Source organism: Poecilia reticulata, chromosome 23 (genome assembly GCF_904066995.2).
Source record: "Poecilia reticulata chromosome 23, P_reticulata-male-v2, whole genome shotgun sequence".
NCBI lineage: Eukaryota > Metazoa > Chordata > Actinopteri > Cyprinodontiformes > Poeciliidae > Poecilia > Poecilia reticulata.
The window spans coordinates 12,412,807-12,440,702 of record NC_088852.1 but is presented as its reverse complement, the minus strand read 5'-3'; the positions used below and the strand labels follow the sequence as shown (position 1 = coordinate 12,440,702).

Here is a 27,896-nt window from a genome sequence, read left to right as displayed (position 1 = left end):
CCATGACTCAGAATCGAGCTGTGAATCTTTTATCAACGACTCCACACTGATGATCCTTAGTCAAAAATGCAAAATATCTTCAACTACATTAAGATAGTAGAAAAGCACACTGATACATTTATACTGGTACAAACGTAGACATTTTTTCCCCCAAGAATGCAGCTTTTGTTTGATCAAAAGTTTGACCCAAACAAAAATATAGAAAGACACAAATATTACGGCCTGAAAGAAACCTGAAGGATTTTTGGAGGAGCGGGCAGGTTTGTCATTTTCTTCTCTCTAATACAGCCCCCTGCTGGAAACAGTAGAAAAAACTACAAACATAAAGTCAAACCATTTTTTTATTTTTCTGGTGTGCTTGAAAATTAGTTTGTCAGCGCATGCTGCACAATGCCAAAAAAGATGGCACCATGTACATTCCCATTTGAAAATCTCCCAAAGAAGATCTGAAATATTTACATAAATCCTTAGTTCCAGGTGTCTTCATCTATAAACCTGCTTTTAAATGGCTGATCAACTTTTCAGTCAAAGTATCTCGAGGCATTCTTGAAGCTAAACCACTGCCTCACTGGTCAAAAGTTCTCAAAAAACAGGACAAGTTCCAAGAAAATTCCTTGAGCTTACAATCAGGATCTTCTTCTTTTGCATGTTGTCTCTCTTCATTATCTCTTAGAAAGAAATTTCATTCTGTTTCCTGGAGGAACCAAAAAAAAAGAATAATTTAAGGTGGGACTGAGTCAATATCTTGTTAAGCTAACTGATCCGAATTGTTCTTACCCAATCCCTTGAGAAATCTGTTGACCCTCCGGTGTTCATTCTCATTGATGGAGTCCAAATACTCCTGCACTCTCACTTCAAACAGTCCTGTTAATAACAGGGAGGGTCAAAATCATCAACATTCACTCAATCTCCCGAACCCGAAGCCCTTCTTTCTCCTTTTTGGTACCTCTCAGAGCTTGCCGATGGAGCTCTCTCTCCTGGATAAACCAGCCAAACATCTGGGTCTCCATGAAGACTTCCAAGAAGCGGCGCACGGTCTTGGAAGGGATCGCTTTCCGGAACCCCTCGCGTTGGAACGTGCAGGAAGCGGGAGAGGACGACGAAGAGGAGGAATATCCATCTTCACGTTCGGCGGTGATGAACAGTGGGTAGTGTCCAACTAACTCCACAAAGAAGCGGACAAAGGCCTCAGACACAATGGTGCTAAGATGACCAGTGTCTAAAGAGACAAAGAAGAGGTGGAGTTTCATCAAACTTCACATTTTTTCATGCCACGACCCCTTCAATAGCATTAGCTTCTGGCCAGGAACCCCCTTTGCAAACACATAAAAAGCTACAAAACATCTAAAGAACTTTTTTCTCACTTTTTATGTTCTGTTCAATAATTGATGCATTCTTAAATAAAACCTTTTGATTTTAGTTGGCCATGAGTTCTTAGAGGGTTTTTTTTATTATTATTTTGAATCTGTGGTTTGTGTTTAGCTTTAAGTATTTCTCAAAGAAATGTGCGTAATCTCAAATGGGTTTCAACCGAAATCAGAGGTATATTTAAGTTATGTTTGGGGGAAAAGTCGTAAACAGTTAATATTTTACCTGCAGTAGCTCTTGGCCCTGTTCATTAATTACACATTTAGATTGGTGGTTCTGGTCAGAGTGCCTGAAGCAAATTTTTAGTGAATGCTAATTTATTGATTGTTTCTTATTTCTATATCAGGCAGGTATCAGGCAGGTCTGGAATAATCCTAGTGGGAATAACTTTACGATTGTTTCTTTTCTATTCTTCTACGTAAAATGGTCTATGATCCAGAGCATCATTACTCTCCAAGAGTCCATAATGAGAAAACATTGTATGCCTTTGTTCAGCTGAGCTAAAAATAGAAGCACATATAGTCTTCAAGGTCGAAGTGACTCATGTGAATGCACCATAATAATAGGGCGTAATAATTATCAAGGTAATAAAGGGATGGGTCAGTGACTCGGAATGCCCTTTCATTTACCTTAACGGCCCTATCACCAATTTATAACAATGAAACTCCTAACCCAGGATAACTGAAGAAGCCTTTAGATTATAAGAAGTTAAACATAAGATATTGACTGCTTGGAGCCTTTTTCACATAATCATACTTTCACAGACTGATCACTTTAAAGCCCTGTTTTGTCTCACCACTGATTGAGTCTGCTCCTCTGTCGTTAGCAAGTTCTCTTCTTCTTTCTAGAACATTCTCTAGAGCCGACTGGAGCTTAGAGGGCAGTATTGAGTCCTCATCATCCAACTAAATGTGGCAGCAGAGAAAGACAAATCTTATTTACGAGAAGGCCAATGCGTGTCCTTATTTGTAAAGATCACTTCAAATTTTGAAATATGCACTCACCTGTCTGAGAAGTCGATTATTGCCGAGATCCACGACAAGAACCTGCACACAGAAAAACTAAGTGGTGTTATCTTTAACCAGCAAACATAAAACTACAGATAAACAAACCAAAGCAAGAATAAGTTTCAGATGCAAAATTTAAAGGGGCAACATTATGTATTTTCCAGACTCAGAGAGGGATTTTATTAGCACAATCTAGCAACTGGTTCCTCCAGTTGTTATAAAAATGACTTAAAAGAAAATTGAGTTTTTAATTCAACATCTTGAAATTGGGCCTCTGGCTCTTTAAAAATTCCTGCTCTTTCTGAAACTTCGTCTTCAGGAAGTCATCACAACATAGCTCCGCTATTAACCCTTTAACAGCACTTTTACCAGTGCTATACTGAAAAGTAGAAGTGCATAAGGTGTTTGCTAATTGCTGCAGACTAGTCTGAAGGGGCTGAGTGGGAAGATGGCAGGAGAGGGCAGAAGAGAGGCGGGAGCTCGGAAACAGCTCTGAGGAGGATCTAGATTTCAAAGGCGGCGCTAGATTCACCCAGGAGTTTGCACAACTGAATAGTTGCCACGGGAGATTAAAAGATTCCTCAAACACGCATGAAAGAATCAAAGTGTGATTTGATGAGGGAATAACATGGTAACATGATGAAAAGCTCAAAAAAATACTGCCCCTTTAAGCTTTGCTGCCTGTCCCTCTGATCTGACCTCCTCCAGGGGAAGCTCGTTGAGTTGGGTTAAAGAGCTGGACAGCAGGCCGACGATGAAAGGGGTCGGAGTGCAGACGATGTCCAACATGGCAGAGGGCAGCACCGGGATGTAGGTGTGCTGCCAGACGAAGGGGTAGAGCAGAGCAACGACTGCGTGGCAGCACAGGGAGAGGGTACTGCAAGGACAGAACATGGAGTTGAGCTGTGAAATTATGCTGGAGGATTTAATGGAAGAACACTTTTCCACCACTAGATGGTGCCAAAGCTCAACACTTCTCAGGGAAAATCAAACGCCACCATTTCTGGCTTTTCCCAGTGGAGCAAACAAACCGGCCAACAATTCATCCACCAGAGATCCAGATGTCACCCTTGCATGAGCTCCTAATCCCTGGGATGCCTTACATTTATTTAAAAACATTGCTCTGGACCACCCACAATTTATCCAACTTCATAATGACAACATCCCAGAGATAAATTTTTTTCTCTCCCTAGGCAGCAGTCCCACCAGCACAGTTTAATAAACACTGGAAGGAGGGAGTCTGGAACAAAATCTAATTCCAAGGAGATTTTGCTTGCTGGGAAGCTTGAGGAAATTGGTCGCACTGAACGTGAGCACGCCAACCTGAGCTTATCAGCGGTGAAGATCACTCTTCTCTCCAGCAGCAGAGAGCTGAACACGCGGAGGAGCAGCCGCAGACTCAAACAGGAGAACAGGCATTCAAAGTCCACATGCTCTAGACGGGAGTCAGATGGCCGGCAGAGCTCCATCACCTGCACATTAAATACGGTTTACCATAAACACCATTTAAAACTTGATACAAAATGAGTAATGGGTGCTTTTGGCTAACCAAAAATATTAATGAAACATCACAAAGATTCCTCAAAATAAGTCCTGTATCATAATTGACACAATGGACAATTCAAACTGCTTAAAGTGACTTGCATACAAAGATGGATTATCACAGAGTTGATGGAAAATGCATTGAAAGGCATTCCTTAATGTTCTGTGTGTGTTTTGTCTTCTTGTCTCACCTCAGTGCCAGAACCAGGGAGGAAGGTTTTGATGTTGATGGTTCTTCCTGGAGCTGGAAACTGGGCTTCCATGATGGCTCTCATAAATGGCTGGACCAGAGCTGGGGAGAGAGCTCGCCGCCTCTCCACTTCGTCCAGCACCTGCCAAGTACGAACGTACACTAAAGTCCTGCAATGCAGCAGCGTCGGTTCCGCGGTAGCAGGCGTTTACCTTGGAGAACAGGTTGAAACAGCCGAGGTGACTAACGATGCAATAAACCTCCGGCAGGCGTTGGCCTTTTCCACTGGGCTGAAACACAGGAGAAAACTCACTTCCATTTGTTCAAAAGCAGACACATTTGTCGCATCTTGAAACGTCAAAGGTCATCAGTGGAACTCTAGACGCATTAGGGTTTGACAAAGTGAGCCCACTCCCTTTGGAGATCCATAAACAGGACCATATGCACACTTTCACATGCGGAGTACAGTTCCCAGTCTCGGACACTTCCGCCTCGGCTCTGAGATGGGCCGTTTTCCCACAGGCACGTCCACCATTTTGGCATGTTTATTTACTCAGCCGACATTTGGTATTCAGCCACTTCCTGTTCAGTTACGTCACTTTTATTTACCCTGCTCGTTGATATTTACCAGTAAGCGGCGGCAGTATCCGAACCGCCTGCTGCCGTCCTCTCCGGTCAAAACAAAGGAGAACATCTCACTGTGAAATTGAAAATAAAAGCATAATCAGTATAGTGTTTTTTATTGCATTAACTATGATTTACATTCCAGGTTTGTAAGGCAGTAATAGTTGTGTCACATTGTAGAGTTTTCACCTTGGGTACATCTCCACAGGCTCCCAGTTTTTTGCGTCGGGGAAACAGAACTGAGGGATGATCTTCAGCTGATCCTCCGTCTCCCTCAGAAACTTGAAGCTTCGCTCCAACTGCAACATATATCAAAACAGTTGAGTGGATTTTCTTTATTTTTAAAAATTAATTTCATCTTAACACTATAGTATAGTAGGGTCCAGATAGATAACCCAATTCTGATTCGACCCATAAATTAACATGAACAAATTAACAAATTAAATATTTTTTTCATGCTAAAACCACGAACTTGAGCAAATTTAATCTGGATTTTATGCGAAAGACAAACCAAACACAATGCATAGTTGCAGGGTGAAACTTGTGGTATTTAAATATTCTAAAAAAAAAAAGAGACATGAATTTGTTTATAGTCCCCTTTACTCTGATATCCCTAAATAAAATTCAGTGCTACCAATTGCCTTCAAAAAGCAATAAGCAGCATCCTTATGATCAAGGAACGCTGCAGAAAAGTCAGAAAGAAAACGTTGCTAAGAAGGTTAAAGTAGAGTTAGGCTATGTAGCAATATCACTAACTTTATGAACATTTCAAAAAGCTCAATACAAATCTAGAAAGACCTGGTTGCTCAACAGGCCGTTAAAGCAGCGATCAGTTTCACCTACTAGCATAAACTCTGCAGATACCACCATGCCCTGGGTCTGCTTTTATCTGGAGGTACCAGAAAATTGTTCAGTTTTTTTATGTATAATTTTCTGTCCAGTTCATGGATCAGATGCTACTTTGTGTTGTTCTAGCAAGGAAATCTTTAGTTTGTTGAAAAATTCAAGGGGTGAATACTTTGAAAGAATCTGTATATAAACTAACAGATCTGAGGATTTATTTATGTTGATCACATTCAATCATAACTCAAGTTAAGGTTTATATATGTTGTGTTTGGATTGGATGTATGCCAGAAGGCCCAATAGTCATGAAGGACATTTTTTTCAAACTAGATGAGTTTAGTGCTTCTCTGCTGACCTTAAGGGGAAACTGCTGTGTGACTTCTGGCATATAGTGGTCGCCGACCTTTGACTTCTGCAGTGAAACAACGAGGAAGTACTCAAACAGCTTGCGTTGGTGGCGCTCCTGATCCAGAGAGCGGCTTCTGGTGGTGGAGTCGTTGTAGTGGACCTGCGTCTTTCTCGGCTGCCTCAGGAGAGATCGAACTGGAACAGGACACAAAGATAAGATCGAGTTAAAGATGGCTGCATAAAATAAACAAGACATGGACGGCCTTGTGGAAGCATTCATACCTCTTGAGCTACAGTACAGTAATGTACTGTAAAAATCACACCTTACCTTTCAATCTGTCTTCAACTTCACTCTCAGAGTCACTGTTCTCATCAGTTACTGCGAACGAAAGCCAAACAATCCACATTGCTGTCCCAGATATAAAAAGAACTCAACTGTAATTTTTCGGAGCAAAATAAACACTAAAACCTCTTCCAGAAATAGTTTCGGCATAGTGATGCATCCTTCGCAGCTGTTTTTTTCTGCTCCGACCCTCAAATATACTGTTGATTCTCAGAACAACCTATTGAGGAGGGAAAAGGGTTGAATCAGTGTCAAGAAATACAGTTTTCCAAAAGTATTTATCCTGTGATTTGCGATGCAGACTGTTGGTATCCTGCGGCAGGTGCGGCTGTAGGGATCCCCTGGGATCCAGGCGCCGTGTTCAGGCCCGGGCGGGGTGGAGGGCGGGCTGAGCTGGGGCGGAGATGAAACGCCTCCGCTGTTGATGCCGTGGGCCGACTGGTTGGTTCTCTTCAGATCCAGTAGCTTGAAGCTTCTGCCTGAGTTCTGTCTGAAGAAACCAGGCCTGGATGCCTAACGACAGAAAAATGTTACGATAACCTCGTTTAAGCTGCAGCTGCCTCGTGCTATTTCTGCTTGTGAACCTTCGCTGTATCGGCACCAGGAGATGAGGGGACAGACTGCTGCGAACATTGACTCTCCAACTCTATGTCTTCATACGGGTTCTCATTGGATGAGTCTGCAGAAACAAACATGTTTATATAATATTTTTTAGAATATGTAGACATGGTGGTATGGCCCTCGACACAGAGTTATGCCCATAAATGCTTCTAGAAAATAGAGAAAGTGAAAATGTACAATCACAAAATCATGTTATAATACTACACCAAAAGCAAAAGGGGGGAATAAATAAAATGAATCAGTTGTCTGACCCAAGATGTCTTCATAGTGATGTTCCTGAGACAGGGGGCAGGTGAAAACTGGGCTGGGTGACCTTGTACGGTCTTCAAAGTCAAATGGTTTCCTGTCACAGTTGGCACAAAAGTGCACATTATTTAGATAATCACAATGGATTTTGTTTAATACTTTGATATAGTCTTCCCAGAAGCGTCACTGATTTGGTTTCAAACCATTCGTACCTGTTGTTAAGGTACCTGTCTGCCCTGAGTTTCCCATAGTAACCACAGGGGGGCTTTGAGGATGCCTTAGAGGAAATGGATGGCAGCGGAGGGAGGTTCCTCTTCCCTCTCCCCTCCTTTGAACTCGTTCCCATGGAGGCAGTCGCTGGATGTTGAAAGGTACGTTTGGGTTTGGGCACTGGATTGATGGGCAGGGCACCCGGCTCCGTGTACACGTTCTCCTGATTCTCCCTCTCTTCTCCATCCCACAAAGATCTACTCTCAGCTGAATCATTAAGTTCTTTCTTTTTCACCTCGACTTTTTTGTCCTTGCCTTGTGGGCTGAAGTAGTTTCCAAGCTCTGCGGGGGCTTTGCCATGGTTCTCGCCCAAAGTCTCTAGTTTCTTGAAAAGAGTAAACACCGCTCTCGTCACCTCACTGGTTTGTTCTGATGATTTCTTTTCACTGCTCTTTTTTAGCATCCCAACTTGCTGTTTCTCAGTCGCTGGTGGAGAACAAGGCCTTGAATCATCACTAAGAGCGACTCTGTGACCTGCGTTTCTCTTGTCAGCTTTCGCTGTGTTCTCACTGGACAAGCTTGGATTGATCACTTGGGGCTGATTCCCAGGTACATGAGGCAAACAAGGAGTTGAATCATCTCGAGGAGTTTCTTTGTGACCTGTATATCTCTTTGAGGCAGTCTTTTCCCTGCTTTCACTAGAACTACTGCCACTATTAGCCACTCGAGGTTGTTTTGGCTTTTCATCAGGGGAACAAGGTCTTGAATCGTCACGCGTTAATACATTTTCTTTCCCAAGGTCTTTCTCCTTACTGGCTGCTGTCCTGGTACTTTCAGACCTTTGCTTACCCACAATTTTGTTGCTGCCATTTGTCAAGGAGTCGGTTCCTTTAATGCTGGCACACTTGCTCAAGCTACTTGAAGTTAAATGTGAAAGAGTGGATTCTTTGTTCTCCCAAAGAGAAATCTTGTCCTTGATGTTTCCCCCATTGGATCTTGGAAGTTTGGTTCTGACGGTGGTGCTGTCGCTGGGGTAGAGGTCACAAACTGGTCTCCTGAAATCCATCTTTGACGAATCTTCTCTCTGGTTCCACAGATTGTCTAAAGGTGCAAAAGGTTGTTTTTCTGTCTCTTTTACTTTTTGTCCAATGTCCTCAATTTCCACTGTCACGCTTTTCCCTCGAAGGAAGCCCAACTTTTGCCTAAACATTGGATAAAAGCACACTTTTAGCTTTCGATTCATAATGAATTGGTCAGTCTTATATTGTGCCAGAAATAAAATAAATGTAGACTTCTAACTTCTACAGAAATAAAACCACCAGAGTTTCCTGAACTTCTCATGCGGTCAGTGGGGCGACCAGTCATAGGACGCTCAGTTTTCATGATGACAGTGGGAAAACTGAGCCTGAGAGTAAATGCCAGAGGGGAAGCTCATGATCATCTTCTTCTCATCATCTTTGCAAAATAAACACATTCTTGGACTAGGGCCAAATTTTGCTGGACTGTTAAGTTTTAATAAATAAACTAGAGGAAATGGGAAGCCCCAAGTTTAAGGACCTTCTATGGATGGGAGGATTAAAGGCCAGCTGGATGCTTTTCCTCATTTCTCAGGCTTAGGAAGGGAAATGTTTTGCATCTTTGAAATTCATACAGGTTCCACTGTTTTGTATTGACCTGTTTTGTATCGACATCATGTTTTTGGCATATTTTTATCTATTCTTTTAGAAGAATAGCTAAACAGTTTCATATTTGTTTGCAGCTTCCTCGATTTTCCCAAGATCTTTACCAGCATTATTTTCATAAAGTGACTGAATCAGAAAAGATTTTACAATCTTTCCCATATATCACCTCATATTTCTATCTATTATATATGGAAACTGATATCAACATCTCTCACATGGAGTAATATTTATATAAACAAGCCTCTCTTTATTAGACTTTTTTTAGTCTATAAAAGTAATTGTCTTCATTTATGCCCTACTTTATTAATCACATCTGGGAGAACAGGTATCAGGTAAGGTGCACCTTTATGCAGATGACTCTATATTTAAAGGTCACTATGGTGATTATTCATATACATGCAGTAGGTTGCTGGTTCAACTTCCCACTGGTGAAATTATTAGAGGTTAAAACAATAATCTGGGCCTTCGTACAAACCTGTCGACAGCTGTGTTGATTCTCTCAGCAGCCTCCATCATCACTGGACACCTGCAATAGTCAGAGTCAATTGTTTTGGATAGTCTACAATAACATATTGCTCCTAAAATTAAATTTCACAGCATTCCTCTCAATCGATCACAAGGAGTTGGACAAATTCAACAAAAACACCACTGTATGACATGCTCAGGAATTCATGATGAATCTCTATCCTCTGCTTTTCCGTTCATTTAAAGCTAATTCCTCTGTCACTTGGTCACTGCACTGGTCTAAAGCTAGCCTTCTGTGAGGACAAACATGCTCGGCATACTTTCACATGTCTCCAGGGCCAACAATTTAAAGTTCAGTGTCCTCCAAGATAGCACTTGGTCATTTCCCAGATCTGTGACTGCTGTTACCGTTTACAGTCACTGTAACAGTGTACACGAGCGGAGGGACAGCAAGCATCTTTAGAGAAGACGTAGAGAAGAAACACAGATACATATTGGCATTTTAAAGCAAAAGAGGATTAGGAGAACCCAGAGGGACATTATTGATTTTTACCACAAGAGTAAAAAGTAGAAACAAACCCCATAACTTTCTGCTTTGATCCTATCTCAAGCATTTTATTCTTTTTTTTTTAAGCAACTTGTGCAACAAACATGACAAATACCGACAGTGGAAATAACTTTCAAATAAACTAGGAACAGTGAACAACCCAAGAACAATATTTCTGTCACCATATTGCAAAAATAATTTCTCACCTCCATCCATTTGATAAAATTGTGGCTGGCTGCATTTGCGGCTCCTAAATCCATGTCCATCGGTGCAGCGTCCAGACCCCAGCAGCGTTCCATATGTAAAGACAGACTGACAGGCTTCCCAACTTCAGTCAAACCTTGAACAGATGGTAAAAAGTTTCTCTCTCCAACTAACAAATCCCCCTCCCCCCCCCACCCCCCACTGACTCTCTTCCAATCTGCAGCTTTCATTCACCCTCACTCTCCCACAACTCTGGATGCAACTTCCTGCTCCTCTCCCCTCTTTGAGTTGCTGCGTGCCCCTCTCACAGCTGAACAAGCAGAATGAATGGTTATGTCCCGATGCTCCCTGCAACAATTCAGAAGCCACATTTTTAACCCGTGGCTGCAGGAGAATTTGTTCCATGGGACACGTATCATCACATTAAATCACCTCCCTACCAAATTTGAAGTTTGTTGGAATTTCTGCCCCAGCTGTTCCTGCACTATGGATGCTTATGCAGCTGCAGCAGATCACCCCCACCCCCCCCCCCCCCCCCCACACACACACACACACACACGCTGATCTGTCGTTTAACCTACAGGATCCGTTTTTGTGTTAATATTTTCGGTCATTCCTCTTTTTTTTTTTTATTCTTTGATTTATCTTACTTTTCATGTTTGTGGTTTCTCTTGTTTTTTTGGGGTTTTTTTACATAGTTGTATTCAGCCCTCTTTATTCTCATACTCTTACATCACCTATTTCATCCACCTTTGCGTAATTTAATCTTAGTTTAAATCCATATGTTCTGTGAAGGCCTAAGATATTTGTTAGAAAAAATTAGTGAAGGAAGACCAGTGAACAAGGCAAACAGGCCAGAGAGAATGTGGTGGAGCTTGAGTTGTTTTTATAACTAAGAATGATTAATTTTCGTTTCCAGATGTGCAAAGCTGATCAGATACTTTGCCAAAAGATGTTTTGCTCCTAAAATCTGCTCGGAGCGAAACACGTGCACGCCACACTTTTTAGATTTTTTTTGTGAAGAATTTCCAGTACATAATCCTTTGATTTCTACTTTACATCTTCAAAGCATTGAAGTTTGTTGTAATGTGACAAAAAAAAAGTTGAAGGAGTGAACAGTTTTTGCTAGACACTGTTAATATTATGCTAGATTTGATAGCATAAAATGCTTCCACAACTAATAGAGTAAAAAGGTGGCTCAATAACTAACTAAATAACTAGTTTTAAAATGCATGAAGTTGCTTGACAGCCAGCAGCAGTTGTTTCAACCATCAGGAGGAGCACCAACATGGGGCCTCTCGTCTAAGCAGCTGGCTATGACAAGCCATTTGTGTAAAAATTCACAATTTTATTCAAGCCCCTTGAATAATTTTTTTTTTTTTTTTTTTTTTTTGGAGAACCACCGCCAGGTCACTCTTGTAAAAGAGACCTTAGAAAAATTACTCAATTAAATCTACTATTGTTTTTGTGTTAATTATCATATATATGTGAATATTTATTTGTAGTTTTTGTTTAATAAATTTTATTGTATAGTTTCGGTGGACAACGAGTGGGCCCTCAAATTGAATTCTGCTTAGGAGCCTGTCACTTTGACTGGCGGAGGCTCTGCGTTCAGGAAAGGAGGCGAGGCAACAGAATGCAGTCGAGACGGATTCATTTAAAAGCTGCAGGTCACATTTGAACCGACACCCATTTTCACAGTGATACAAAGAAGCTGGCTTTTATACTTTGGGCAATTCCAACACTCGTACCAGGTAAAGGGGGTGATAAAACAAAAGAAATAAACATTTATACACAAACCTAACACAAAGCAATAAATGGTACCAATACATATTTACATGCAGGCAAATCATTAGAACTAAACCAATCTAAGGTCAACCAAAGAATAAATGTAACTAAATATAACCCCTCAAAGTGCTACCCCTCTTAATTGTAATGGTATGGTCCAGGAGCTTTTTAACAGCACCTGGAGCATTTGTCTACTTTTGCTGCTCCACCCTGCTGAGGAGACACACCCAGTAAAGGTAAGTACTCAAACAATTGGCAAACTCAAATTAAACCAGTAGAAATCAGAATCAAACTGACATTTTACCCACAATCTCCCTGTACAGGAAGGATGGCCAGCCACTCCATCTGCCTGAAAGAATGTTTAACCTAATGTCGATGTAACTGAAATAAAGAACTGAAACGAAAAGCATTTGATCTGTAAATAAAATAACATATCAATAATCTATTAAGGATATGGCATATTTACACTTTATACTATATAAATATGTATTAGACTTCTTAATCTTGGACCTGAGTCCAAATTTCGTACCCCGCCCCCCCCCCTCCCCCCCCCAAAAAAATCCTTGAATCCTTGAATATTTATCTAAATAGCTTACCATATTTCTCTCTCCTCATCCACCATGATCTGTGATGATGAACGTATTGTCACTCCTGTCCTGCAGGTGGCAGTAGTGTGGCACTCTTCGCAGCGGTCTGTGCCTTTGAACAGTGGCAAAGAAATTCACAGTAAACATAGACGTACGGTCGCTGTATCTAGAGTAAACAGGGCTCGGAGGACCTCTACAGAAAGGTGAGACCTTCTGTTTGTTTCTTGACCGTAGCTTGGTGAGTATTGCGTAGCTTTTTATAAAGACTTTAATGTCAAATGAACCCGGAACTGACAGTTTATATAGCTTCTGAAGCTAAGTGATCATGTGCCATGTCACTCACTGGCATATGTGGCAAATGTAGCTGTAGGAATAATAAAAGTGTGGAAGTGAAAAGTACATTTTAATATAGCACGCAGAAAATAACGTATTATCGCTTAGGTATTTATCGGATACGACGTGTTTCTGTGAAGACAAAGAGGGCACAGCAAAATCTGAGTGATATACAAAAAGCTGATATCGACCGCAGTGATACATAATCAGTGTGAGGAAACAAACATATTGGTGCCTCTCAACCTAAAAAGAAACGGCGGAAGCTGCTGTAAATGCACACCTATTTTAGCCCTTTCAATTAAAAATACATGCATCAATTACTGAAATATGTAAGATTTTAATACTTAAGAACTGTGATCCCCTGAGCTGATTGATCAGGACAAAGCTTCCGTTTTTTAGGAGTTGGGTACTCTTCTGGATGCAACATGAACCTGGTGGGGGAGGTGTTGCAGTTTTAAGTCAGTCAGCCTCCCCTGACTGGAGCCATTGATAGGTGGCCTTGGCTGCACATAGGGCAGCATTCAGACCAGGTATATCTCTTGAAAGGCAGAACAATCAATGGCTTCTTTCAGGGAGATGTTCATGTTAAAAAATCTGTAATTTTTCCGTTAGATAATTGTTTCGAACAAAATCACAAATGGCAATGCTAATGCCCACTACAGCCCTCTTTAAATTGAATGTGTCATCTGATTTCATTTATACATGTTTTAAAGTTAATCAGACTGTCTTGGAACTTGTTAGTAATTTCTGACTTTGTTTTGGTATAAATGAAATGGCTTTTTCCCACATAAAAGTGCCAATAAATGTCTACTTCCTTTTTTTTTTTTTTGCCATAAAGAGTTTTGTTCAATAAATGAATTTAATTTGGGCCTCTTTCCTCTGCAGGCACAGCTTTCCTCCCGTAGTGATGCGTTTGTCTCATCTGAGTTAGTACTGGAGGTCTTCATGTAAGCTTCCCCTTCCCTGTCCTGCAAAGACCTCCACTGACCCGACACCACCTCCTTCCTCCTCCTCTTCCTCCCCTCCAGCTGCCCCTGTGATGCCTCCCTTGTGCTTTGGCTGTCTGTCACAGTACACCCATCATCATCTGGTGGTCTTCCTCCTCACCTTCTTTAGGTAATCTAGAAAATGGGATGGTGATGTTTCTTTTAGGGAATAACTGTTTGAACTTTTGTAACTGTGACTTTTAAATTTAGTGAAAGTTTGTCCGCTCAGCCTAAACACATCGTTTGCTGTTCTTTGGAGGTGAAACTTCCAGCCCCAAGTATGGATCTGTGTTTATCTTCTCTGCTAGGTCGATCCAATTTTACATTTCAATTTCACAGTTTTGACCGTTTAGTTCAATTTAAGCCTAACGGCAGATAAGCTGTTCCCTTTCCAGTACAACATGACACACCTTCACATTCTCTGAGAATTTCCCAGGTGTTCAGTCGCCCTAAATATTTTAGGCCTTGCTAAAAGTTTCCCGTCCCTTCAACTTTTTCATGTTTTGTCACGTTACAGCCTCAAACTTCAACGTTGCGACTCTACGGGATAGACAAAGTTTCACAAAACCATGACTTGGAATGAAAATAATGTGTTTTAAATCACTCTGAATAGTTATTTTAATTTTATTTCAGTTGTGACTTCAGATTTTCAATTCTGTGTTCGTCTTTATTAATTTTAACCAGCTGTTTTATTTTTTATTTATTTTTTTTTTGAGAATGCTTAGTTTCAGTTTAGTTTTTATTAGTTTCCGTTATAGTTTGGTTTTTGTCTGTTGCATAACAGGGGTAAGGCAGAAAGTAAATTTAGTTTTTGGATAGAAAGATCTTTTAAAAAAACAAAACATTTTAAAGTAATTTAAAGAAAATGTGTTAATTTAGTGCAAATGGACGACCATGCATACCAGTCAATTATGAAAGATGTATAGCAGAGTAACTTTTAAAAATCCAGCAATATTTTTATCTGTTAACAAAAATGTTTTTCTTCTAATTTTGTGTTATTTTTAGTTTTAACGATAACCTTGCACCTTCAGTAAACTATCTGGAAATGGAGAGTTATGTGCCTAATTTGGATATTTATTGACTGAGTTGTGCACGAGTTGCAGTTTGTTCTAACATGCGTTGTGTTTATGTTAAAGAGTGAAGGTCAACAAGAAGAGATTTGCTCAGAGCAGAGGTCAGATATCGAAGACAGTAAAGATTTCCAATAGACATTTTGTACAAAATCTGTGTCTTGAACTAGATGATAAATCCAGCAGTTTTTCTTGCTTCTCGGCGGAGTCATGTTCCTCCTCTGTCTTCTCCCAGCTATGTGTTGTTGCACGCATCCAGGAAGACCTTCAGCAATGTGAAGGTCAGCATCTCAGCCCAGTGGACGCCGTCCACCCATAACGACAGCGTTCCTGCGTTCTGTCCGGTCGAGGTACAGGCAGCCGATACTCTGCAACAAATTAACTTTCTTCCACGAAAATGTGCTCTTTGCGGGAGGGGGGACCGGGGGGGGGAGATGTGTGTCTGAAGTTTTTGTAATTCCTATGACCGTACAGACATGGGAGGATAATCACCTGTTTGCTGACGAAAAGCAGGCCACGCTGTTTTTGGGAGCTCTGGACTCGATCTTCCTCTTCTCGTATGCGGTGGTGAGTCGGATGAAAGCGAAGCAAAAAGTGAGACGTTTCCCGCCTAAGGAGGCGATTCATTCAAACCATCGTGTGTTTGATGATCAACATGCAGGGTCTGTATCTGAGCGGCATCATCGGGGACAGAGTCAACCTGCGCTACGTGCTCTGCTTCGGCCTGTGCGGATCCGCCGTGGTGGTGAGTGCCGTGAACCTCGCGGCTAACGCTTCAAACGTCTTCCCTCGTCTGACGCGTAACCCGTGCGTTTGCAGGAATTCCTCTTTGGCACCCTGACCGAATGGCTCCACGTCTACAACATCTACCTGTACTGCAGCCTGTGGGTGCTGAACGGCCTGCTGCAGTCGGCCGTCTGGCCCTGCGTGGTGGCCGTCATGGGCAACTGGTTCGGCAAAGCGGGGTGCGTAATGAGCCGCGGACACTTAAACATCCTGAAACGCGTAGTCATGAGACGGACAGTGATGCCCATTCATAGACGCTCAAACTTCATTTAGATTCATTTTTCTCTGCAGACGGAAGCATTAACACTAGTTAAAGATTTGTCTTTTTGAGTTACAGCTGCTTTATTTTTAGAAGGTGAATGACAAAGAACAAGGATTCAGTTTTTTGATGCATCCGTGTTGCTTTCCAGGCGCGGCTTTGTGTTTGGACTGTGGAGTGCCTGCGCCTCAGTGGGGAACATACTGGGTGCCTTCCTGGCCTCAAGTGTGCTCAAGTACGGATACGAGGTTGGTATTGTCATCAGTATCGGCTTGTTCCTTTAACTTCTGACACTAAGTTTTAGCGACAGTTAAAAAAAAAAAAGTAAATACAAAGTCCAACTATATTGAGAAATACTAAAGTTTCTTTGTTCGGTGCTGAATAATGGGAGAAAATATCTATACATCATTTGTTTCTAGTGGCTGAAGCGCAGCAAACACGTCCCACATCTGTTTTTTTTAATCTGAGAAATCCGGTATTTTAAAATGAATGTGAGACCAAATCTCTTTATCCCATTATCGTCTGCCTCCTCTAGCACTGACTGGCTTTAGATACTAATGTCAAGCATGTGGTATTCCTGTTTCTAGTACGCCTTCCTGGTGACTTCTGTGGTACAGTTTGCTGGCGGGGTGGTGGTGTTCTTTGGCCTCCTGACCTCGCCGAAAGAAGTCGGTAAGAGCTGAAAGAAGCACGAACGATTGCGAAGAGACAAACGCCAACGTCTTCCACGACCAACTCTGTATCCACTACACCTTCGATGAGACTTGCTTGCGTTTACATGGCAGGTTTGCACTTGGAATCAGAAACCGGACTGAGCCCGGTGGAGACGGACACGGACAGCCACAGACCGCTGATGAGTGACGAGGAGGATGATGAGCAGGAGGTGGAGACGTACAGCCAACGATGCCGCACGGATCAGCCACCGGAGGAGCCTGAGGACGAGCCTCCTTACGCCATTGGCTTTTTCCAGGCGTTCTGCCTTCCTGGAGTCCTGCTGGTGAGTCTGATTTGATTGATCCAAACAAACTCACCTAAAATAGGCTTTGAATCAGGCATTCGAGGGTCCTGAAAACTCTGGACTCTGAAGGAGTTCCTTGCTCCAGAGAACAGACTTCTGTTTTTGATTATGCTGTAAATCTCCTCTGCTCACGCCGCAGTACTCCTTGGCGTACGCGTGCCTGAAGCTGGTCAACTACTCCTTCTTCTTCTGGCTGCCGTTCTACCTGAGCAACAACTATGGGTGGAAGGAGGCCGAGGCCGACAGGCTGTCCGTATGGTACGACGTCGGCGGAATCGTGGGTAATGACACCGTTTTGTGTCGGTCGCTTGGTTTGGTTTCATGATTTCTACTTGAGTGCGTGATGTTGTGCATTTGTGGCAGGGGGAACCCTTCAAGGTCTGATCTCTGACTTCATGGGGAAGAGAGCGCCTGTGTTGGTTTTCAGCCTCGTAATGGCAATGGGCTCCCTGGTGGGATATAGCCGTGAGTTTTTTTTTGCACCCACAGCACCGACTACTGCTTCCACGTGTAACGTAGGGTCATAGTCTATAGTTCTGCCCCTGAACTCCTCAGGCTCTCCTAATGACAAGGTGATCAACGCAGTGATCCTGGCGATCACTGGCTTCTTCATCGGCGGTCCGTCCAACATGATCAGCTCGGCCATTTCTGCAGATCTGGGGAGACAGGACATTTTGAGGGGCAGCCAGGAGGCCCTGGCAACCGTCACCGGGATAGTGGATGGAACCGGGAGTATAGGAGCTGCTGTAGGACAGGTGAGCCAGAATGAAGGCTGGGAGAAAAATCACTAAGGCCAGTCATGGAGGATTAACCTAACAAATGCTTTTAAAATGCCAGTGTTGCACTTAGACGGGCATTTCATCAAAACAGATTTGGAGAAAATTCACCAGAAAATTTGGCTCTTCCTTAAAAAATGTTTATTCGTGCATCTAAAATTGGTCTTAAAAAGTCTTAAATTGAGAATAAATGTTAATCGCAGGTCTTAAATTTTGTTTTGGCAGACTATAAAGTCTCATATAGTGTATTTTTCTTTTTTCTGACAGAACTTTACTATTGAGCAAAAGTTTGAGTCTCACACGGTTGTGGCTACTGGTAGCTGGCTGCTAAGGCTGCTAATGTAATCTTGCTAGCTACTTAGCTAGTAGTAAGTAGCTACCTTGCTACTTGGCTAGCAAGGTTACATTAACTTACATTAGCAAGAGTATCTTATTAGCCAATATACCCTTATCTAGCTTGCTGGCTGATAAGGTAGCTATGGATATATTGGCAGATGCTTACCAGACATGAAAGGTTTATCACCAGTTGGTTGGACAAAGTTCATATTAGCCGTTGGTTCACTCCCGTTTCCAGCCAATCCAATTTTTTTATTTGACAATTTTCCGTTTTAAGACCAATATTGGTCTTAAAGTCTTACATTTGAGTATTTGAAACCTGCATTTCCACACCATGTGGAAGAAGATTCTCTAGTCACATAAGAAACAAAATGTAACTTTTTGGCTGACATTTAAAACACATTGACAAGGTAAAAGATCATCACAGATGGACTTTATTTTTTTTAATAAAAATCTGAATAGTGCGGCTTTAATATTTACCCTTCATGGTCACCCTTCCATTTTTAATCCTGCAGTACCTGGTGTCGCTAATTGAGAGCAGACTGGGCTGGATGAGTGTTTTCTACTTCTTCGTCGTCATGGTAACTTTCCCAGTTTCCACATAAATGACTATTCATCTCAACAGCTTTTCATGTTTGTTTGTTTTTTTTAATGTGCATTATTTTGTTTTTGTAACGACAGACAGGGGGCAGCGTTGTCTTCATCGTGCCGTTGCTTGTAAGAGAACTGCGGGACATGTGGAGAGAGAGGCAAGCTCTGCGCCACCAGCTCTGAGAGCCCGACCGCCGGCTCCGGTTCTGCTCATTAGGACTGCTCCAGGATCCAGAAGGTTCGCTGTCGGCCAGAACAGAAACACTAAAACGTACTGTAAGACTTCACTGAGCTCAATACGGGGCGGGGGGTTTAGCTGAAGTGCCTGAGGAGTATAGAGGGATTTGGCCTGAGCCACACTGGTGTACATATTTTAACATTGTAAATTAATGTAAATACTTCTTTTTCCTTACGCACTTCAGTTGATACGAGTCTTAAATCAGGAATGTAAACGTGAAGACCTGAGGTTAAAACAAAGAATGTGAATAGTGATTGTAGTTTTGTAATCTTGCACTCGGATTCAATCGGTCTGAAAATTTTTCAGTGAACCACTTTAATCTTCATCTTTGTTTACAATCGGGGTGAAAAATGATCCTGTAAATGTGGGGACCGGTTCCATCGTTCGCTCACGCCACCGACACGTTTTGTATTCACTTTCTTTTCTCAGAAATGTTTACAATTTTGTTTTCAGTTTCTTAATTTGTGACTAACTCGCACTCTTTAAATGTGGCGCGGCATGTTTTGTAGGTTTAAACTCACAGCGGCCTCCACATTCATCTGAGCCCTCATAAAAAAAAAAAAAACCCCTAAAAGAAATTTATCTTTTTGTTCTGTAGCACAAACTTGCACCATAAAAAGATGCTTTAACTCTCAGTGAGGGTTGGGTATATTCCCCTCCATCTTGGCTAATCTTAAAATCTTTTATTGGCTTTTTACAAAGCCAATAAAAGTATTGAAAGCAACAAGCTGTTCTTTAACGAATCACCCAGATTAAAACAATCTAATTTTAGAGGTTTTTTTTTTTTTTGGTTTTTAATGGAGTTAATTTGAGTGGGGAAAACTTGAAAAAGAAGTAAAACGATACTTTTTTCAGAATCGGAAGCTAATTTTAGCATTTGGCTACATGGCCTCTGGAGCATCCAGCTTAATAAAACTCCACTATGTAGATGTTTGGTGCCTAAATGTTTTAGAAAAATAGGAAAAATTTATAAACCAATTTTTATATTTCAATAAAGATTTCCGTATAAATTTGGGTCCTCATCCTAATTTATCATAGTTCTGATTGTTTTCAATATTTTTAATTATTGGAGGTATGGAGATATTGGAGGTGAAGATGATCAAGGCTTTTGCTATTTTATGATCTTACTTTATAAGACTGAAGATCCTCTGTGTCATCAAAAAATGGACAAATTAGAAACTCCTCAAATTTAAGTATTCATTTCTTTTTTTTTTTTTTTTTTAATATGTGGTTAAATTGTATATATATTGTATTTCAATCCAAATACATTTTGTCAAGACCCACTAAGCCGTTTTAATTCTTGGTGAGAAAACAAATCTGTTTGTGCACCAAATAAAACTTGTTTTATTATGAAAACAAATGTTCTTTTTTTAGATTAACATTTTTGCCAGGATAAAAGTCTTTATCTCATAGAATGAGGCCATTCGAGTCTTTTCTAAATATAAAAACTGTAGAAAAGCAGTCGGCTGCTTAAAAATACAGGATAAGCTTGAAATTGAATTTCTACAACAGAATGAAACTAACAGTAAAATTATTTTAGTTTTTGTTCTGTCATTAGGTTGAAAACTGTTTTCCACAAATGTCGGCGTAACATGGGGGTGGGACATTTTTCCTTAACTACTTATTTAAAATTAATTACTTCGAAAGTAATTAATCAGTAAGTAATTATCCAGTGTTACTGCAGAGAAAATTAGCTGTAACATTTTCTGTATCATTTGATCAGGGATGTAAATAAATGTGAAGAGAGCTGCATCTTTTCCAGGCTGTGCCATAGACTTTACATTTATTTTAGGCTAACTGTAAAATCGAACCTTTACAGCCACTGCAACCAAAATATTCAGCTTTGCCAGTTTACCAACTTCTTTTCATGACTAGAAGTAGATATCTTTTGTTAAAATGATTTATTTATTTTTTTTAGTTGCATTAATTTTAATACCATTTAATATCAGGACATTATATATTCAACCATAACTCTGTTCATGGAAGGAGCCAAACACATGTAATAGATTGTAAAATGATTAGGTGTGAAATTTCTCTTGTGTTTTTAATGGTTTCTTTTATGTGCATCTTTTAACTGTAACTTCTACTTCTGTTTGAAATAAATGCAAAGTCGCCTTCAAGCTACAAGCAGTTTTGCGTCAGATCCACTAGGGGGCGCAAGTAAAACTTCAAATTCCACCTTTTCACTTTGGATTCTCTCGTAGCCAGTCATGTGAGATCTACAGCAGTGTGATTTCTCTTTATATTTATTTATTGATGAAACAAACCAAATGAAATGTGTTATGAAAAGCGGGAGAGCAACAATACAAATATCATCCAAAAAGATGGTGATACAAAGATGCATAAACCAGCATTAAATTACAGTAGAATTATTACAAAATGGTGTACAAATATCTTACATTCATGCATGTACAAAATAAAATAAACACTTTTGCTAAAGCTGCAAAATAATAGTTTGCAACCTGTGGAAACGGATTCATTGCTTTATTTATTTTTTTCTAATAGACTTTAACAAGGAGTAACGTGGCTACAACAAGCTGAAAGTCTCAGTCTGAAGCAGAGTCTGCTGCCCTGTGTCCGTTTTCCGCAGATTCCGCGATCACAATAAAAGTAGTTCTTAGGTAAATAGTGCAAAGATATACATTTTTTTAAAATAATCTGACTGGGTAGTTGGGAGAAAAAATAGATGAGAAACATATTATGTTCCTGCTGTTTGAAAACTCTTGGCACACAAGAGCTACTAGACAAAAAGGATGGAAAAATCCTTTAATGGAGATTGAGGGGTCTGGGTGTGACATTTTCTCAGGAGTTTTTTTTTTTTACCCCCTCCCCCTCTCAATGCTGCTCCACTTGAGCGATCTATTCTGGGAAAGCCGTCACACGAAAAGTGAGGCAAAACAAAAGCGGTCAAACCCGCCCACCACCCGCCCACCCCGCGTTCTGACACAGACTCTTTTACCTGGCGCTTCTTCACCACAACAGAACACGACTCGTTCTTTAGTCTTTGCTTTCATGGCCGCCAAACAAACAAACTCAGCTTTTTACTTTGTCTCTGTATCGTTTGATAACCTTATTGAGGTAGTAATGCAGGATAAATCCAGCATATGGCTATTTACTTTTTAATTACTGCTGCAATATCCTGTTGAAGAAACAATCCAGTGGTGTGAAGTTTTTTTTTGTTTTTTTTTCACTAATGTTCACTAGAACTGCTAATCCTGCTTTGTTTGAATGACATCACAAGAGGCACAAGACCTGGAATAGATGGAAAAAGTATCATAAAATACAGAAGTATCTTGATTTTAAAGATATTTTACAACAAAATGGCCAAAAAAATGTTAACAAATTATTGCAAATTCATTTGATTTGACTTTGCAGCCGGTAGTTTTAAGTCTAGGCTCTAGAAAAACTGAAGCAGATGTAATTTGGTATTTTAAAGCCCCTTAAGAAATGTAAAGTGAACTAGTTTGGGATCTGTTGCACTTAGTTGCCAACGCATCGATTGCTTTGGTCGATCTTTTTACAACTTGTCTCACAAACCCTCACATGTAGAATCGAGGAACTGGATTGCAACAGAGCAGGCGAGCTGGACTCTTCATATAAAAACTCTTTCGAAGGAAGAAAAAAAACGAGAAAAAAGCAGAAGTAAAATGTTTGACTTCTGAAAACGGAAAATGCTGCGTTCCCTTAATGATTAAAAAAATAAGTGGAAAATGCTACATATTACAAGCAAAAAGCTGAATGAATCACAGCAAACAGGATTTCTCATTTTGCCAAAAAGCCTCTATGGTGCAAATATTACTAAGCAAAACTAGACGTTTGCCTTTTGTAGATTACTCTGCCGTGTTAAACTGACATTTAAATGACTTCTTGAGGAAAGTACGCAATACCTTGCAAAGGATTCATAGATTTTGAATTTGGAGTTTTACTTGGATCATTAGACAGTTTTTAACTATTTTAAGTACTTTCTGAAGGCATAATTTTTCCACTGTCTGATCCCAGTCGCATACATTTACGTTCTTGGTTGTAAGTGAAATATCTTAAATTCTTTTGCAAGGCACTACAGTTCAGGGAGTTATGGGACTTTATTTTTACCTCGTTTTGCACAATGGGTAATTGTCTATTACTCTTTTTTTTTTATCTTGGCAACGATCTTAAAAATAGAAAATACTTAATCCTCAAAATGGAAGTCTGTCGTACAGCATTTAAAATGCTCCGCCTGCACCCGCCAACCTCTGACCTGGAGCTAATGACAGTCGTGCTGCCACGTGTTGAACCCTGGCTGAGGTTTTGACCCCTGCTCCGACTCCAGCTTTAAGAGGCTCGGGGTGAAGCCAAAAGGCCAAGTGTGCTGAGGCAGTAACCGCTCGGATCAGAAACCTGGAATGACTTGGAGCAAAAAAAGAAAAGGAAAAAAAAATGGGTTGAGGTCAACCTCCTTTTTGCTGTTTTAGTATCCTGAATGAGTGCATTTAAGATTATTTCACAGTATTAAAAGAAGCTGAATAAAACGGTATATAAAATATACAGTGTATGTATACATATATATATATATATATCATATATTTATCCACTGAAAACTAGAGTCTTGAGCTTGACTGAATAAAAAGAAAGGTAGCTTCCTTGTGCTGAAAGTTAAATGCGTGTTGGAGTCTGAAGTTTTAAGGTCCAACATTGGATAAGCTTATAAACAGTCTGTTATAAATTGCTACATATGTACATATGATCTCTATCATGTTGAGTGTAGAGGGCTGGAGACCACTTAGTGACGTTTCTGTGGAGATTGTTGGACTTTTCTACTGCCGAGAGGAAGCTTTGCTGGGCAGGAGTTTCCTCTTTTTCACCTTAAAGAAATCTGAAAGGAAAATATATATATTTCAATACTTTCTAAAAGTCAAGAGAATTTTACAAAAGTAAAAATGCATATAATGTACATATGCAGCAGGCTGACCTGTGATTGCAGATTGTCTGCGTTTTCCTAGCCGCTTGAGTGGGTAGCTCCCTCTAGTGGTCACTTCCAGGTACTCTTCCCCAGACGAGCTTCCAGAGACGGGAGAGCCGTCTTCCTCCTCCATCGACGACGTTGAGGTGCTCCTCGTGATTTTTCTGGCCAACAACCTGGGCCTCAACAAGCAGCTCCTGTAAAATGCTGGCACGTTCTGGCACCCGAGCTCCACCCACTCCACGTCGGTGCCTTCTCCTGGCACGTCTCTCTGAAAGTCAAAGTTCCAGCGCTTGTTGGCGACCTCCACACTCATGCGGAGCAGCTGCTGGAAGTCCCGCTGGAGCTGCTGGTGGTCAACTGGGCCGAAGAGGTTTCTCCGCACCGGCCCTACTGTCAGCTTCAAGGCGTCGATGCCTTGGAGAGTCGAGATCTCTGACTCAGACGTCATGGTTCCTCCGGACGATGCTGATATAGAAGCCATCATCATATCCCTGTTGGGAGAACAAGCCGAATATAAGCGCTGCATGCATTCAGTTGCGTCTCGAAGAAAGGGTAAACTTAATTTTCCCCCCACAAGCGAGCATTATGTGCCCCATTTATGGATCAGAAACGCATGCGGTCGAACCTGCTGAGCAATTACTGCACCAGCAGGTTCCTGGACTAACACCAAATAAATCTCCAACAATGTTCAGCGCCTGCCCAGCTGTGTCAGAAATGGCCCGAGTCTCCACCTGCTCTGGAGCCTGCTAGTCAAAGGTCACGTAGGAGAGGTCCGTGAAGGCTTTTGATGAGGAATGTTTCCTGAATTCCCTCCTCTGCCACAGTTAATTAGAGCAATGCAGCTGAATTCCTAGATGAAGCTCCAACTCTGCGTTTTCAGCTCTGTTAGCAAAGCTCACTTATATCTGCAGCCTATTAAATTACTTCATAAGAGTCAGACAGAAAGGTGAACCATCAACCAGGTTGAGTCACTCTGTGTTTCCACTTCTAGTGTGTGCAAAACTTTGTCGATATGCTGTCAAAAAAAACACAATTTCACAATTGGATGTTGGTGTTTCTATTAAATAAGAAAGTAAAATCATGGTTGTTCACACAATAATTTATTAAAAATATGCTACGTCATCATCCTCCTACCACTTCCTGTCGTATTTTGTCTTTTCCTCCAATAGTAATGTCTGGTTGTTGATCACGTGACTCGTGTGTTGCGAATAAAGTGTTTCCATCGTAGTTTTGCGAAATAACTAATTTCGGTGCATCTGAAGAACCACCTCATGCTAGCCCAAAAACTTATCAAAAGACGTTTTTTTTTTTTTTTTCAAATTTAGTGTTTCCATTACGCAAATATGTTTCTGTAATTCCAATTTCGGCAATTATACGGTCAATGAAAACGCAGCCTCTGTCTCTCCAATAATTTCCAGTTAGGTAAGTATAATTATTGAACTCCAATACATAATATCCACTGGCAGGAGGTTCATTATCATTTCATAAGAGAATGAAGTCTTTTAGAAAATGACACACAATTAGATTGTTTTTTAAGATGGCTAAAATGGATGAAAGCATAAAAAGCAATCAAACTAGAACTGGATTGGTTTATGCAGGCTCTTGAAAAGTTTTTGATTTGTGAAACTTTTTCTCTGACAAAAATAATTTTGAAAAAATCTGGATTTTCTCTTTATTGAGAATTTATGTAAATTCTACAAGTTAAAACTGAATCTTCTCTGGTGAGCCAAACGTTTTTTTTCACCCTAGTTAATAAATTATGCCATCTTGGATGAGCAGTTGTTTTTGTAAACCTTGCAAACTCCCAACTTCGCACAAGCTGCTCTTGTTTAGTTGTCAAGCTTAACCTGAACTGGAGAGCTGAAGAAATGCCAAACAGGGACCACATTAGTGTGAAGGCAGAAATTTGGGGCCCCCGAGGGGTCCATGGGAGGAGAATTAAGCGATGCTTCAGTGGTTTGACACATCCAGAACAAAATGTACAGAATTTGAAAAAAAACAGCAGTCGGAAACCCACACCTCAAAGTTAACACCGCACCCCCTAAAGAGCCTATATAGGACAGTTTGAAGTCTTTTAGTTGAAGTAAAGCCGCTTTTTTTCTAAGTTGTTTTTCCTCGTTGGAGGCTTAATAGTGAAGCAGTGAAAGTTGTTTGCGGAGAGTGGAGTGGGCGCGGTGTGCGTGCGGCTCAGGTTTCCACTGCGGTCGGTGTCCCCGCTTCCACAGAATAACGGTGAGAAAATTCTCGAACCTCAGGAAAACCGGCATAAGTAAACATAACGAGCAAATATATTCCAATATCCACCTTTTATTTATTTATTTATTTTTTATTTTTTTGCCCAAGCTGAAGAAACTGAAAAGTGGCGGTGAAAGTATTGCAATAACGGGAGGTCAAATCTCGGGGCTGTGCTGAGTGACGCAGTTAGATTCACAGAGGATGTGGGTTAATGAGATGCGACACAGAAACGCTCCGCATCGTGTCAACATCCCACTTTGCTGAACAACACACGCAAATTCATCTTGTACATAAAAAGAAAACAAAATGAAGAAGAAAAAAAAAAAATGCGCGTGTCAACACATTTTTCATCGAAAAATGATTAGGAAAAACGAAACGTGCGACTATCGAAATTCACTCGTTTACCCGTTTATGCGCAATGAACTTGTACATGCACATGCGGACAAGAAAAATAAAGACTTCCTCTTACCATCAGCGTGAGTATCTTAATATGAAGTTTTCTCAAGACGAATGACGAAAAGATAACCACCGACTCCCGGGGAGTGAGCTGTGTGACAGCACCTCGTGGATATAAACACTGTCACGTTGTCAAGTTCCAGGAGTCAATGCCCACGAAAGGGTACTTTTAGCCTACTTATCTGTGTGACTTGTTTGTTGTGGACTCGGGAGACAGGAGGGGACGTCCTACGAGAAGGAGACGGTCACGTGGTTTCCGTCAAAACAGTCTTTCTCAGTGCAGAGACCCGATCGAGGTGAAGCGCAACTCTAGATTCTCAGCGTCAGTAAACGCAGCGCAAAGTGCTTGCCAACTGAGCTGCGAGAAGACGCAGTTAGTGCGTGCAGTGCTGCTCGTGCATTTACTTCAAGAGTCCGTGAAGCGAAAATGCTCTCCAGTTTTAGTCTGCTTGTGCTTTTAGCTGCAGCTCTCACTGCTTTCTCCCCTCCTCTCTCTCTCTCTCTCTCTCTCTCTCTCTCTCTCTCTCTCTCTCTCTCTCTCTGAGCGGCCGAAAGTAGGTCAAATATTTTGGCATGGCCCGCCATTTCCCTCCTTCCTCAAATGTGACACACATTCTCGTGTAGCCCTGGATTCACGTTAGATTTTGGCTCCTCGCCCGTACCTCAAGTCACGTTGAGCTGCAACGTGAGCAGGAACACTTTCTCCTCTCCTTCACGTCCCAGAGAGGGGAAATTATTTTAGTTTTCCCGCGAAAAGAAAATGGGGCAGTGGAACAAGCTGCACAGCTACTGAAAACTTTTTTTTTTTTTTTTTCAACTGACCTACTGACCTGACCTCAATAAGTCTGAATAAAACCAGTGTAGTTCAGATTTAGGAGTTCATACCTCGTCACCTTCCACCTTAGTTTCCCGGCTTTACACATTCACAGAATGAAACCTTTGACCATTCCTCTTTGCCAAACAGATAAGTCTTAGACTAGACAGAGGGCAGTTTTCTTATCTAGAAACTGATCCTTGGTTGTTTTTAGGTCTGCATTTTGACCCAGCAAGTTGTGGTTTGTGATATGGGCCTGATGGGCAGTCACCCAGGGCGGCATAAAGCACCACACAAATAGGATGAGAACTGAAACAGATGCACAACACAAAAAAAAAATATACAACTTATGTCAGTTGTGTCTTTAACAAGTTCTCTGTTGCTTTGCAGTCATCGGAAAGTTATATATGTGCAGTACTTCAATGCATTTTAAAATGCAAG

General features: G+C 41.1%; 3 protein-coding genes across 6 annotated transcripts; 1 reads left to right on the top strand and 2 right to left on the bottom strand.

The window, feature by feature from the left end:
* Positions 1-323: 323 nt before the first annotated feature.
* Positions 324-10,422, bottom strand: LOC103459495 (DENN domain-containing protein 2A-like). 2 transcript variants are annotated; one of them, XM_008401101.3, is made up of 20 exons: positions 10,243-10,422; positions 9,500-9,550; positions 7,345-8,544; positions 7,138-7,229; positions 6,850-6,944; positions 6,569-6,778; positions 6,392-6,485; positions 6,251-6,301; positions 5,930-6,117; positions 4,921-5,030; positions 4,736-4,805; positions 4,320-4,397; positions 4,109-4,249; positions 3,699-3,847; positions 3,075-3,252; positions 2,373-2,414; positions 2,165-2,273; positions 947-1,219; positions 778-864; positions 324-694 (listed from the first exon to the last, which is right to left on the bottom strand). In XM_008401101.3, the coding sequence occupies exons 1-20, from the start codon at positions 10,275-10,277 to the stop codon at positions 663-665; spliced, it is 3,285 nt and encodes a 1,094-aa protein (XP_008399323.1). In that variant the 5' UTR covers positions 10,278-10,422; the 3' UTR covers positions 324-662. The 2 variants fall into 2 exon arrangements, with proteins under 2 accessions (XP_008399323.1, XP_081459788.1); XM_081603662.1 differs by having other exon boundaries at positions 7,360-8,544.
* Positions 10,423-11,800: 1,378 nt separating this feature from the next.
* Positions 11,801-20,018, top strand: slc37a3 (solute carrier family 37 member 3). 3 transcript variants are annotated; one of them, XM_017302874.2, is made up of 15 exons: positions 11,801-12,264; positions 12,691-12,818; positions 13,834-14,064; positions 15,240-15,354; positions 15,479-15,571; positions 15,666-15,749; positions 15,824-15,969; positions 16,201-16,297; positions 16,637-16,721; positions 16,835-17,046; positions 17,207-17,348; positions 17,431-17,532; positions 17,623-17,822; positions 18,695-18,760; positions 18,861-20,018. In XM_017302874.2, exons 3-15 carry the CDS (start codon positions 13,988-13,990, stop codon positions 18,951-18,953), a joined length of 1,512 nt encoding a protein of 503 aa, XP_017158363.1. In that variant the 5' UTR covers positions 11,801-12,264; positions 12,691-12,818; positions 13,834-13,987; the 3' UTR covers positions 18,954-20,018. The 3 variants fall into 3 exon arrangements, with proteins under 3 accessions (XP_017158363.1, XP_008399326.1, XP_008399328.1); XM_008401104.3 differs by lacking the exon at positions 11,801-12,264 and adding an exon at positions 12,345-12,445; XM_008401106.3 differs by lacking the exons at positions 11,801-12,264; positions 12,691-12,818; positions 13,834-14,064 and adding an exon at positions 14,074-15,108.
* Positions 20,019-21,238: 1,220 nt separating this feature from the next.
* Positions 21,239-27,124, bottom strand: cdkn1d (cyclin-dependent kinase inhibitor 1D). Its single transcript, XM_008401107.3, has 3 exons — positions 26,655-27,124; positions 23,957-24,441; positions 21,239-23,860 (listed from the first exon to the last, which is right to left on the bottom strand). Exons 2-3 carry the CDS (start codon positions 24,435-24,437, stop codon positions 23,802-23,804), a joined length of 540 nt encoding a protein of 179 aa, XP_008399329.2. The 5' UTR covers positions 24,438-24,441; positions 26,655-27,124; the 3' UTR covers positions 21,239-23,801.
* Positions 27,125-27,896: the final 772 nt, after the last annotated feature.

Coding starts and splice junctions, on each gene's coding strand:
- LOC103459495 (XM_008401101.3), bottom strand. CDS start 10,277: ATGCAGCCAGCCACAATTTTATCAAATGGATGGAG. Junction 3,848..4,108: donor TCCCTGGTTCTGGCACTGAG/GTGAGACAAGAA, acceptor TTTAATGTGCAG/GTGATGGAGCTCTGCCGGCC. Junction 2,415..3,074: donor ACGAGCTTCCCCTGGAGGAG/GTCAGATCAGAG, acceptor TTCTGTGTGCAG/GTTCTTGTCGTGGATCTCGG.
- slc37a3 (XM_017302874.2), top strand. CDS start 13,988: ATGCCTCCCTTGTGCTTTGGCTGTCTGTCACAGTACACCCATCATCAT. Junction 14,065..15,239: donor TTCCTCCTCACCTTCTTTAG/GTAATCTAGAAA, acceptor GTCTTCTCCCAG/CTATGTGTTGTTGCACGCAT. Junction 16,722..16,834: donor GACCTCGCCGAAAGAAGTCG/GTAAGAGCTGAA, acceptor TTTACATGGCAG/GTTTGCACTTGGAATCAGAA.
- cdkn1d (XM_008401107.3), bottom strand. CDS start 24,437: ATGATGATGGCTTCTATATCAGCATCGTCCGGAGGAACCATGACGTCT. Junction 23,861..23,956: donor CAGACAATCTGCAATCACAG/GTCAGCCTGCTG, acceptor TTTTCCTTTCAG/ATTTCTTTAAGGTGAAAAAG.